This window comes from Meles meles, chromosome 1 (genome assembly GCF_922984935.1).
Source record: "Meles meles chromosome 1, mMelMel3.1 paternal haplotype, whole genome shotgun sequence".
NCBI classification, from domain to species: Eukaryota; Metazoa; Chordata; class Mammalia; order Carnivora; family Mustelidae; genus Meles; species Meles meles.
The window spans coordinates 208,744,806-208,756,928 of NC_060066.1; the positions used below are offsets into that span (position 1 = coordinate 208,744,806).

The 12,123-nt window shown below is 58.9% G+C and overlaps 2 protein-coding genes across 11 annotated transcripts; one reads left to right on the forward strand and one right to left on the reverse strand.

The window, feature by feature from the left end:
• Positions 1–315: 315 nt before the first annotated feature.
• Positions 316–6,313, reverse strand: LOC123943415 (F-box only protein 44). Of its 10 annotated transcripts, none has more exons than XM_046007673.1 (7): positions 5,571–5,681; positions 4,544–4,696; positions 4,408–4,445; positions 3,056–3,182; positions 2,808–2,903; positions 2,561–2,696; positions 316–1,473 (listed from the first exon to the last, which is right to left on the reverse strand). In XM_046007673.1, the coding sequence occupies exons 1-7, from the start codon at positions 5,624–5,626 to the stop codon at positions 1,330–1,332; spliced, it is 750 nt and encodes a 249-aa protein (XP_045863629.1). In that variant the 5' UTR covers positions 5,627–5,681; the 3' UTR covers positions 316–1,329. The 10 variants fall into 10 exon arrangements, with proteins under 10 accessions (XP_045863629.1, XP_045863573.1, XP_045863564.1 ...); XM_046007617.1 differs by lacking the exon at positions 5,571–5,681 and adding an exon at positions 5,206–5,499 and having other exon boundaries at positions 3,085–3,182; XM_046007608.1 differs by lacking the exon at positions 5,571–5,681 and adding an exon at positions 5,206–5,494.
• A 31-nt stretch (positions 6,314–6,344) lies between these two features.
• On the forward strand, positions 6,345–11,870 carry FBXO2 (F-box protein 2). The gene is made up of 6 exons (XM_046007596.1): positions 6,345–6,461; positions 9,454–9,843; positions 10,270–10,399; positions 10,471–10,566; positions 11,069–11,207; positions 11,441–11,870. Exons 1-6 carry the CDS (start codon positions 6,440–6,442, stop codon positions 11,573–11,575), a joined length of 912 nt encoding a protein of 303 aa, XP_045863552.1. The 5' UTR covers positions 6,345–6,439; the 3' UTR covers positions 11,576–11,870.
• The last annotated feature ends 253 nt before the right edge of the window (positions 11,871–12,123 follow it).

Below are 12,123 nucleotides of genomic sequence, written 5' to 3' on the forward strand. Positions count from 1 at the left end.
ATACCAGTGAGCAGTGAGCCTGCGACGGCACACCCAGCATGAGGTGTATCTCAGATATCCACTGCTCCCCCCTCACCCCAGCTTTGTGGCCGGGCCTCTGGAGGAAGCAAGCGGTACTGGAGGGCTGCTGGGCTGAGATGTTGGCAGCTCATTAAGGAGTCTGTATGAGGGCCCTGGTCCCACCATAGTCTGGCTGCTGAAGTGTCAGTCATTCCCTGCACCTTGGACAGAAGCCACACAGGCTCACCTTCCGCAGGTCCAGGGCAGGACCTCCCATTAAATTTGCCTTTCCTCCCAGAAACCACAGGACAAAGATTGGGCTGGAAACACCTTTTATTTAGCTGCATGCAGCAGGGGCAAAATCTGAGCACTGCTGTCCTTCCAGCAGGAGGGAGAGGCAGGAGTGAGGTTGGGCAGGGTGGGGAGGTGCAAGGAAGGGCAGTTCCAAGGGTAGGTTAGGACATTCCAAGCCCCGGGGAAGCTGGTCTAGGCATAGAGGCAGACAGGTGGTCCTTGAAAACCACCCACTCACCTCATGCCAGGGCTTACGTGCCCCAGCTCTCAGATTCGGGGTCTGATCCACCCCTCCCCTGCCCTGGGTTACCATGCACAGGATTCCAGGGGTCTATTGAAGATCCTACCCCCACCTGATACCCATCTGACTTCTGGGCTCCATTGACAGTGAGGCCCGTCCAGACCTGACCTGGCCCCGACTCCATCTTGGCCCTGTCCATCTCAGACTAGACCTGAGCCTCTGGGTCAAAGTCACGTCTCTGAGCAGGCAGGCAGAGCAAAGAGCTTGGGAGTGGCAGGAGGAGGCAGAGAACAGGCCAGCACAGCTCCCCTTCCACTCCCAGATCTGGCTGAGCTACATGGTCACCTCCCAGCATCTGCACTATCCAGAGCAGTCACAGGCTTGCCAGATGTCCAGATTGTCCCTGCTCCGAGGGCCCCCAATGGAGACTGGGAGGAAGGACCCAGGAGGGGAAGGTAGAGACACACATCTAGGTTGGCATCTGAGCTTGAAGACCACTCTTGGAGGAGCCTGGGAGAACACCTTGCACCTCCCCAACCTCAGGGGCCCCATCTCTTAAAAGGCCTGACACCAGGCCTCCCCTGATGTCATTCAGGTTGAGACTTTGGGCCTAGAGCACTGCCCCCCGCCCCACGGCTTGTGAGGGCTGCACAAGCTGAGAGGCTCCACAAAATAGGCAACTGAGGGGCAAGGATGAACCAGGAGGTCTGGGGGAGCCTGGTCCCCCGCCTCTTCCCTAACCCAGCCCTTCTCTGACAGCAGTCAGGGTTTGGCGGATCAGGGCTTGGGGGGTGTCAAGGCAGGGGAGGTCCGATGGTGATGCTGCTGTTGGTGACCCTCGGGCCGTACCAGCCGGCCCAGTAGTGAGTGTCCACGCCGCCGTGCTGAAACCAGATGTAGCGGACGCCGGGCGGGTAGTTGGAGAACGTGTGAGAGACCTGGGTGGGGGACAGGTGGAGAGAGGGAGAGAGGTCAAGAGCAAGGAAGGGGCCAAGGTCTTAGTGGTGGACCAAGAGTCTGAAGAACTCAGTACTAGCTCTAATTCTGTGATTTTGGGCAGGCCACTTCCCCTCTCTGCCTCAGTTTCCTTATCTGTAAAATGGAGCAAAATCCTCCCGGGTCCACTCCACAGGATTACCTAAGGGCAGCTCAAAGGAACTGAAGGGAATGGAAGGAAGGTCTGTAAACTGTCAAAAGATGTCCACTATGGTCATCCCTGGGCACGTGTGGCTATTTAAGCTGAAATTCATGAAAATTAGATAAAATTAAAAATTTAACTCCTCAGGGCGCCTGGGTGGCTCAGTGGGTTAAGCCTCTGCCTTCAGCTCAGGTCATGTTCTCAGGGTCCTGGGATCAAGCCCCACATGGGGCTCTCTGCTCAGCAGGGAGCCTACTTCTTCCTGTCTCTCTACTCTCTACTTGCCTCTCTGCCTACTTGTGATCTCTCTCTCTGTCAAATAAATAAATAAAATCTTAAAAAAAAAATTAACTCCTCAGTCACAGCAGAATCTGGCTCTTTTGAGGCGTTCCATGGTCACATGTGACTATACCATACCACACCAGTGCAGACACAGACCATTTCTACTGCTGCAGAAAATTCTTCTGGACAGTACTGGTCAGACTGGCAAAGTGTGGCCCAGGGGCCCACTGCCCTTTTGTAGAATTTTGTAAATAAAGTTTTATTGGAACACAGCCATGTCCATAAAGCTGCTTTCACCACCCAGTGGCAGAGTTGAAGAGCTGAGTAGTTGCGACAGGGACAACTCAGCCTGCAAAGCCCAAAATATTTGTATTTGGCCTGTTAAGAAAATGTTGGGTGCCCCTGGTCTAGATAGTACTAATAACTGATATTAATAACTAATAACAGTCAACCTTTTTGAACATGGCTTTACCAGCATCATTTCAGACACTGAGCGACCAAGGCCCAGGTGAGAAGCAGCAGAGCTGGGATCTGAACCCAAGCCTGTTTGACTGCAATCTCCACCTTGGGCGACGTGCCACCTGCCCTGTTCCTCGCCCACACACCTCCCTCCACTTGGCATCGCTCTTCTGCTGGATCGTTGCCGGGTCTGGCTGGAAGGTCCCCAGAGGTGCGTGTGCTGACGACAGGAGCTGAACACACAGCTGGTACTTGGACCCGCAGTCTGGCCTGGCTGCGAACCTGTGGGCAGAGGGAGGGCCCTTCAGGGCCTTGGAGATGGGGGGGCAGGGTGGGGGTGGGGCGCCTGAGTGGCAGGCCCCCCTCCCCCAGACCCTCGCCCCAGGCACTCACCAGTCCTTGACCTTGATGTCCGGCCGTGTGGTGTCCATCAGCTCCTCCCAATACCCTTCGGCCTTGAGGTCCACCACCTGGGACTTGAGGCAGGTGCTGGGGGCGGGCAGAGGGGTGGGAGGGGCTGGGGCTCAGCATAAGGCACTGGGGGGGGGGGGCTAGGACTGCCCTTCCCAGAGCAGGAGACCCCAGGGTGAAGTGTCTTGGGTTTCCCCCCACCCCAACACTTCCCCAGCCTCGGATCTTACTAATAAGAAGTCACGAAGTATTTCTTGACCTGGTCATTGGGGAATGCCTTCCTCTGGTCTCTAGAGAGATCCTCCACCTTCCACTCATCACCGCCATTCACGTCCAGGCTCCAGAATTCAAAGCCCTCTGGCCATAAAGCAGAATGTACATCATAGGGAAGCCCCCTCTCCCCAGTGGTCTCTTTCTCATAAGAGCCCCTTCCTCCCTCATCCTTTCCCTGAATCTCTGCAGCTGCCCCGGAGCCCCATGCTGTAGGACACTGCAGATCAATAGTGTCTGTCTTCTATTAGACACTGCCTATGTGCCCAGCATCATGGTGATTTCCATTGGGAATCCCAAGACATGTGACCATGTGAATGACCACGTGAATGACCCTTCTGGGATGGAGAACACTCTGACCCCTACCAGACAGATCTGGGGTTTGTCCAGATACTGGGCTGTGTGACCTTAGATAATTTGCTTTCCCTCTCTGAGCTTAGGTTTTGTCCTCTGTAAACTGGAGTTAAGAACAAGGGCTGGTAGACTTTTTCGGTAAAGAGCCAAAACAGTGTAAGTTTTGTGGGCTATATACATATCTATGTATAGATATATGGGCTATATATCTATCTATCTCTGTTGCAGTCTTTTTTTTTTTTTTTTTAAATAACCATTTAAAACTGCAAAAATGAGTTTTGGCTTCTGGGCCAGATTTGGCTCATGGACCATAGTATACCAACTGGTGGTCAAGAACATGGCTGTTGGGGAGTCAAGGGAGGCAGGCATCTGAAACTGTGGACAGCCTGGAGTCATGTCATTATTATCTTGCTCCAGAATTTGGCCACATAATGGGAAACAAGGCTCCCATCTCATCCCAGTGTCGAGCCAATGAGTTACAGCACAGTAAGGGGAAAAGGGAGATCTAGGTGATGCAGAAATTTTGTTTTACCGGTTGTTGTAAATGCTGGAAAGAAGACTGGATCTTGCATTCTTCCATAAGTAAAGTACCCTTTGCACTCTGGGGCAGTCCTAGGAAACCTAGCCCTGGAGTCTTGGAACTAGGCCAACAGAATATGGCTCTGACTTCCTGGTCTTGTATCTTGGGCACAGGTAGTCCCAACTGGCCAACAGTCCCTCTCCTAGAAAAAGTCACTGGGGAAATAAGGTTTGGAATACAAAAATGCTACTCTTGTCCTCAGTTTGCCTGTCTGAAAAATGGGAGCGCTAATAGCATCTACCTCTAGGATTACTGTGAGAGGATTAAAGGAGTTAAACCATCCAGGGTGCCTGGCTCATAGTAAGTGCATAATGAAAGCCAGCGGCTATCATGACAGCGTGTGCGTTGGGGACATGCCACACCCGCTCTGTACCCCACCTTCAGCACACGGGTTGTGTAGGAGATTCCGGTGGAGGCTGCGGAGGAAATAGAAGATCTTCCAGTCAGCCACGGGCTGGTCCCAGTCCTTGGTGATGAAGCCCTCCCGCAGGCACTTTCGCTTCCAGAGTGTCACCAGGTCAATGAGGTCTCTCCAGAGGCTGCAGACCAGGCGACAGCGAAGCAGCAGCTGGCGGGCGGGCACGTGCGTGAACAGCTCCAGCAGAATGTTCTCGGGCAGCTCGTTGATGTTCCCCACGGCCATGGCGGGTGGCTTCTGGACACCCCCCTGTAGTTATTGAAAGATATATAGAAAGATATATAGACTGGGCTCCCTCCCCAGAATTGAAAATTTGCAGCATCCCATGGCGGTGGACGTTCCCATCCCAGCTCTGCCATTTACTATCTTGGGATATTCACCGTGCTTCTCTGAGCCTCAGTTTCCTCCTCTGTAAAATGGGGTCAGGAACGGTACTAAAATGGTTTCATATGGCCTGATGAAGCAGATGCTTGATAAAAGGTGATTGATTTGGGGGCGCCTGTGTGGCTCAGTCGGTTAAGCCTCCTGCCTTAGCCTCAGGTCATGATCCCAGGGCCCAGGGATGCAGCTCAGCATCAGGCTCCCTGCTCAGCAGAGAGGAGTCTGCTTCTCCCACTACCCCTGCTCATGCTCTCTTGCTCTCTCTCTCTCTCAAGTAAATCGATAAAATCTTAGAAAAAAAATAAGGTGACTGATTTTACTGTCACCTCACAACAGCCTCTGAAGGACGCTAAGGAGGCCGGGAGGCGTGCGAGTACCTGCCCAAGGTCACACGGACAGGGGCAGAGGACGGAGTCTTCTCTGATTCCAGAGCAAGCCTTTTCCAGTAGGCCAGTCTATATCTATGGAGTGTAAGTAACAATGCACAGTCGGGCAGAACCATCCAGCAAGTCCTCAAACGGAGGTGGAAGAGAGGTTGGGGACAGGGGGGTAATTATCATGGTCTCCGACGTAGGTCCAAAGAGCTCAAAAGACTTTCTCAGGCCGCAGAATTAAAATGATCCGCCCAGCGGGGACTCGCGAGGGCGTGGGCGATGGGGAAAGGCCTTTTTCAGACGCCCACCTCCACCCCCGCGGCTGGGCTTCGGCCCCAGGATCCCCGGCGCGCCTGCAGCCTTCCCACCTTGCGTTGTGGCTTTCAAGTACCCCCCAAAAGCCGGGGCTCCGACCCCTGAGCATCGATTATCCACCCCAGCCCGGGTTCTCGCCTCCGCCGCCGCTCTCGGCCGCGCCGCACAGTCCCCGAGGCCTGGGCCTTGTCCGCGCCGGGCCTTCTTCCGCGCCCTGCCCGGAAACCGCGCAGTCCGCCGGCCAGGGGGACCCTGGGCCGTCCGCTCCCCCACCGCGGGGCTCCCAGCGCCCACTCCTCGCGGTCACCGGCGCTCCGCCGCAGCTGCGCGGTCCGGCTCCGCCCTGGGGTGGGCGGGCCTCGGTCTGCCCCAGCTGGAGCGTGCGGCCCCGCCCCGGATCGCCAGACCCCGCCCCGGGCCCGCCCCCTCGGCCCTGCCCCGCGCAGTGCCTCCCCATCGCGCTGTAGGAAAATTACCTGGGGTAGGGGGGGCACCGAGGAGCCTCTGCCCCCCTCCCTCCTCCTGGGCTGCGCGCCCCGCACCCTCCGCCTGACCCAGACTCGCTGCCCCCTCGTCTCCTCCTCCCAGCAGCCACCCCTGGAGGGAGCTGGAAGACGCCCCAAATCGGATCCCCTCCCCCTTAAAAAGCCCGACTCCCGACCTTTCCCTGCCTCCTGGGTCCGCCGAGGAACCAGTAGCCTCAGGCCTGGGGCCGACCGCTCCAGACTGCTGGGCGTCCCGGCCCCCGGCCAAAGGCGGGGCGGGGGGTGGGGAGAGGCTGGGGCCTTTAAGAGGCGCGGCCAGCCGGGCCCCGACCTAGACGCGGACAGCGCCCGGACTCGCCGCCGCCGCGGGACTCGGGCAGCCCCGCAGCCCCGCAGCGCTCCGGCTCCTCCTCCTCTCAAGACCGCCCTCCGCAGCGATGGACGGAGACGGTGAACCAGGTAGCTGCCGCCAGCCGGATCCACTCGCTCAAGCCCCGGGAGGGGAGACCGGGTCAGGCGGGCGACTGCTACAAAGAGGGGGCATCAGAGAGCGAGGGGGTCCCCGACATCCAGCGCGGCGAACTTTCACCCAAGCAAACCCCTTGAGACATTCTTAAAAGAGCACAGCCCTTTGGCTGGCTGGTGGCCTCCAGAGGTGACGGGCTCCTGGGTCCCGTTTACCAGGGACATAGCGCAGGAGTCATCCCACGTTCCCCCCTCTCCGCTACCTGAGGGTCTGTTGGGTTCGGGTCTGGGACACATCTCAGGAGGCTGCATGCCTTTTTCTTCCATCAACTTCTTTGATTTGCCAGCTATGGCCCTTCCTGTATCAAGAAATCCCATGGATTTCTTGGGGTTACCGGCCTCTCCCCACCCCATCCCAGTCTTCCTCCTGGGCTCCCTTGGCTAGTGGGGCTGCTCTTCAACTGCGTTGCTGGGAGCCCAGTGGGGATCAGACCAGCCGTGAGTGGGAGATGGGGCACAGCTCTCATCTATGCTCAGGGCCCTCTGAGACTGCCCCGTCATCTTGTCTGGCACAAGAGGCCCCCCCCCACCCCAATCTCTTGAACTCCCTACTGAGCCTGTAGGGTTTGCCTGCTGAGTCAGTGCGGGAACAAGACCTGTCTGCAGATTCCCCCACCCCTGCCCCCTCCGGGCCCATCTGACAGGGGGCCTTGCTCAGAGCAGGCCACGGGAAACACTCATGCACTCTCAGGCAGCCAAGCCCCTCTCCTCTAACACTGAAACTCCCAGTTCCTTCAGCCCCTGCTCCCCATCCGTGACCCCCTTGCCACACCCTCTCTAGGGCCCCAGAATGGGCCCTGCAGTTTTCCCAGGGCTCAGCTGTTCCCCTCCAGGGCGCAGTGCAGGTGAGTCAGCCTGGGAGGCAGCTTCCAGGGGCCAGATAACTTTCCGACAGCAACAATGTGGGGAGTTGTGTGTGCTGGAAAAGGGTGGGGGGGGCTGTAATCAGATCTGGGGCCTGGAGAGCCAGGCCTGAAGCCAGGAGAGGGGACCGGGCAAGGTACACCTTTCGGGGGAGCATCAGGTGTCCACCAGGGCCAGGGCAGGGCAGGGGGAGGGGTGGAGAGGTGAGGACACTGGGCCCAGCTCCCCAGAGAGCTGTGGGCAGCAGGACAGGCAGGTGATGTGGCTTTGGGGCCTGGCATTTTCCTCTCTGCATGCCTTTTGTTCCTGAGTGAAGTTAGTAAGCCTTTCTGGGCCTCAGTTTCTTCTTTGGAAAAGGGTAAGGGTAAACCCCCACATTATAAAGATGTGGCCAAAAAAAAAAAAAAAAGAGCTATTAACGAAGGAGAGTGTTATGCAGGATTGACTGTGCTCTAGGCTCTGAAGAAGAGGTAAACCCTGATTGAGCTCGAGGGTCTGACTGTGGGAGGGGGAGAAAATACTGCACATGGGAAGGGAGGTAAGTGCTGGCAGGCCGAGGTCCTGGCAACACCCTGACTTGGGTCTAGATCCTGCCTGTGCCCTCCCCCACGGCTCAGCCTGTTTCTGCCACTGCCTGGGCTTTCCAGTCTCTAACCCTTAGGACTACGCCCACCCCATCCTAGGTCTGAGAACACTGCCCTCCCCCCATCACCCGGAGTGGCCCCATCTCCTCGCCACTGTCCTCCTCCTCCCGAGACACTGCACTCAGTATCTGCTTACTCAAGGTTTTGATGGCCCAGCTCAGGCCGGCTGGGTTCCAGGAGACAGTCCAGCCTGCAGCTCCTGACATCTGCCCCCCTCCTTGCAATTTAGAGTGCCCTGGCCCCCTCCTCAGGGGATCAGAACATTAGCACTTGTTTGAGTGGCCTGCCCCATGATTACTCCCATTCCACAGATGACGAAACAGAGCGCCGGGGGTAGGAAAAAAAGGGAGTGAAAGGACCTTCGTTTCTCCAGCATTTATTATATGTCCCGGTTCCGTATACCTGCTCTCTTTTAGGAAGGCCCCCCCCCCCGTCACCCAGCTGTGGCTGGCAGGGGGTTCCAACCTCTGCTCTCCCTCCCGTTCAGCCTCAGACCTGCCCTCATACTAGGGGTGTAACCTTTGGTGAATCAAAATCAAACTCAAAACGGTGCCTCCAAAGCCAATACCTTATTTCATTGAGGGCATGGTGGTTAATGTTGGCTCTGGAGCTGGCCTGCCTGGGTTCAAGTCCAGGCTCCCACCACTCATTTGCTGTGTGATCCTGGAGGGTTTCATCCCTCTACGCCTCAGCTCCCTCATCAATGAAACAGCAACGGCAGCAGGAACAACCTCGAAGAGAGGCTGTAAGGATTTAGAGTAAAGAAACCGCTTAGAATGATGCCTAGCTCTTGCTCAATGCCCAGTAAACATTAGCTGCCGACAGTGTGCCAGGGAGGGTTCCAGATGCCAGGCGCTGGGATGAAGCCGTGAGTGTCCGAGATGTAGTTCCTGCCCTCTCGCGCTGAGTCTGGTCCCGAGAGAGGTGTTTCCAAGCCCACACACACGCTAGGACCATGGCTAGGCAGGACAGGAGCTCCACAGTGGGAAGATGTCCTGGTGGGAAGTCTGGGAGCACTCCCCGGAGGAGGTGAGGGGAGCAGGGATCTCAGGGGGGGTGGTAAGGATAAAGGAGTGGAGGTGTGACACACCAAGTCAAGTTTGTGCAATGCATGCGTGCCCCATAGGAATATTTGATCAGCTCTTGTCTTCTCAGGTTTACTGGCCCTGCAGGGACAACTGAGGCCTCTGAGGCCACTCTTGGGACTGGGGACTGGTCTGTGGTCCTCACCCCTCCCCCAGCCTTGGGTGGGCCTCCTCCCCTGGGCACCAGTCTCTGGACGCAGAATCTCAGTCCCCAGCTGCGGATTATCCGAGGGTGGGTGGGAGGCCAATACCCAACGCATGGGGGTTCTCGAGCTCGGAGAGGGACGGTCTGAGCAGAGTCACAGCACCCCCCCCCCGCGCCCCCGCCTGCAGAGAGCGTGGGCCAGCCGGAGGAGGAGGTGAACCCAGAGGGGCAGCAGGAGGAGGCGGGCGCGGAGGAGGTGAGCGCCGGGGAGGAGCGGCCGGAGGAGGAGGAGGAGGAGGAGGAGGAGGCGGCGGCGGCGCCGTACCTGGACGAGCTGCCCGAGCCGCTGCTGCTGCGCGTGCTGGCCGAGCTGCCCGCCGCGCAGCTGGTGCAGGCCTGCCGCCTGGTGTGCCTGCGCTGGAAGGAGCTGGTGGACGGCGCCCCTCTCTGGCTGCTCAAGTGCCAGCAGGAGGGGCTGGTGCCCGAGGGCGGCGCGGAGGACGAGCGCGACCACTGGCAGCAGTTCTACTTCCTGAGCAAGCGGCGGCGCAACCTGCTGCGCAATCCGTGCGGAGAAGGTGAGGGGCTGTGCGGACTCAGTTTCCCCTTCTGCAAAATGGGCAGGAACAATGCTGGCCCGCTCGGAGGGCTACGTGAGATAAAGCCCTGGCCCGAGGCCCTGCAGAGGGGTCCCATCAAATACTGTACGTATCGTTGCCTCCCTGGCCGCCTGTTCCCTGGGGGCGGGGAGTGGGCTCCCTTTCCCAGGTCCTTCCACTCTCAGGGCAAGACCGGCCCCGTGGAGGACCCTCCCAGGCGGGAGAAAGAATCTGGGGACGGACAGGAAGTGCCTCCGTTCTACCCGCGCCATCACCTGCCCAGCGCACCCCGTTCAAGCCCCGCGTTCCCCGCCCCCCCCCCCCCAACTATCGGACAAAGAGCCAGCCCAGGCACACCCTCAGCAGGGAGTGGGTGACCAGCCTGGGGCTGTCCTGTTCCTACAGAGGACCTGGAGGGCTGGTGCGACGTGGAGCACGGTGGGGACGGCTGGAGGGTGGAGGACTTGCCCGGAGACTGTGGGGTGGAATTCATCCACGATGAGAGCGTCAAGAAGTACTTCGCCTCGTCCTTTGAGTAAGGAGAAGGGGGATGGAGGGCAAAGGGGGGAGAGGGGTCGCCACCCCCTCCTAACTCCAGTTCCCCAGGTGGTGTCGCAAAGCGCAGGTCATTGACCTGCAGGCTGAGGGCTACTGGGAGGAGCTGCTGGACACCACTCAGCCGGCCATCGTGGCGAAGGACTGGTGAGCGGCCATGGGGCTGGGCCAGGACTGGGGAGGGGGAGGGGGTGAAGCAGGGAGTGTGTGTGTGTGTGTGTGTGTGTGTGTGTGTGTGTGTCTGTGTGTGTGTGTCTGTGTCTGTGTAGGGGCAGCTTGGAGCCGCTGCTCCGCCCCAGGGGCCACTGCATCCCAACTCTAGTGGTCGTGGCCACGTGGGCCAGGGGTTTTCAGGAGAAGGTGGAAATCCACCTCCCCTCCCGATTTCTAAACGTTGGCAGTGAAAAAAACAAAACATGCCACTGCCGGCTGGCTTTAGCCTCAGAGTTGGGTCTGGGGTGTAGTCCTTGGGTTTGGACCTTGGGCGAGTCCTTTCTCTCTCTGGCCTCAGTTTCCTTATCTGTAAAACGGGCACCTTGGCAGTACCGGCCGGCGGGGTTGGGCAGAAATGAGAACTTCTGTAGCAGGCACGGCCCGCAGTACCAGCTCCGCGAGGCTTGGCGGGCAATCGCTCCCTCCCTCGGGGCAGGTACTCGGGCCGCAGCGACGCCGGCTGCCTGTACGAGCTCACCGTGAAGCTGCTGTCGGAGCACGAGGACGTGCTGGCTGAGTTCAGCAGCGGGCAGGTGGCCGTGCCCCCAGACAGCGACGATGCGGGCTGGATCCAGGTGAGTCTGGAGGCTCCGTGTGATGGGGCGGGGCCTGGGAAAGGGGGCGGGGCTCGTTGGAACCCCGCCCACTGAACGAGGTTAGGGCCTACTTGGCGGAAATGTGGAAGAGAGACCCCCGCTGAGAATTCCGGGGGTGGGGGGAGGCTAGAGGCGGGAAAGTGCACGGGGTGGGGGGGCGGCTGGGGGAGGCGCCAGGGCCCTAATCTGACCCTCCTACGTCCACTTCCCAGATCTCCCACACCTTCACCGACTATGGGCCCGGCGTCCGCTTTGTCCGCTTCGAGCACGGGGGTCAGGACTCCGTCTACTGGAAGGGCTGGTTCGGGGCCCGGGTGACCAACAGCAGCGTGTGGGTGGAGCCCTGAGGGACCCCCCTCTCCAACCTCAGCCGCCTCGGAGGGGCAGAGGTCTGGGGTATGTAGGTCTAGTGGGTAGCCTCCTCCCCTTTCCCACACTGACCCTCCTGCACAGCCTCTCCTGCCCCACACTCCAAACCCAGCCCACACACTGGGAAAGAGGGGGTTTGTTGGCATCTGTTTGCATCTGGGAAGTAAGATGGGTGAGGGTCTGGGCCTGGGCTGGTCCACCGCTGAACCCCCTGCACCTAGTACCATGCCTGCCACAAAGTGGGCGCCTAATAAATATTATTTGTCCAAGGAAGGAAGGAATGAACAAACGGATGAATGAACACCGCTCCCTTTGCATCCTCTGTCTCCTGAGGGCCCCTGGCCCGGCCTGGAAAAATACTTGGTCGGGCTCCAGCTGCTCTGGTTTCCAGGGGCCCTTGGGCCGGTGCAGAGTTGGCCAGGCCTGGGCCGGCTGGACAAAGGCTGGGATTGTGAGGGTGAGGAGTGGGGAGCTGGGCCTGGCGCCTGACTGACACCCAAGCTGCCCAGAGACCAGAACGGGGCGT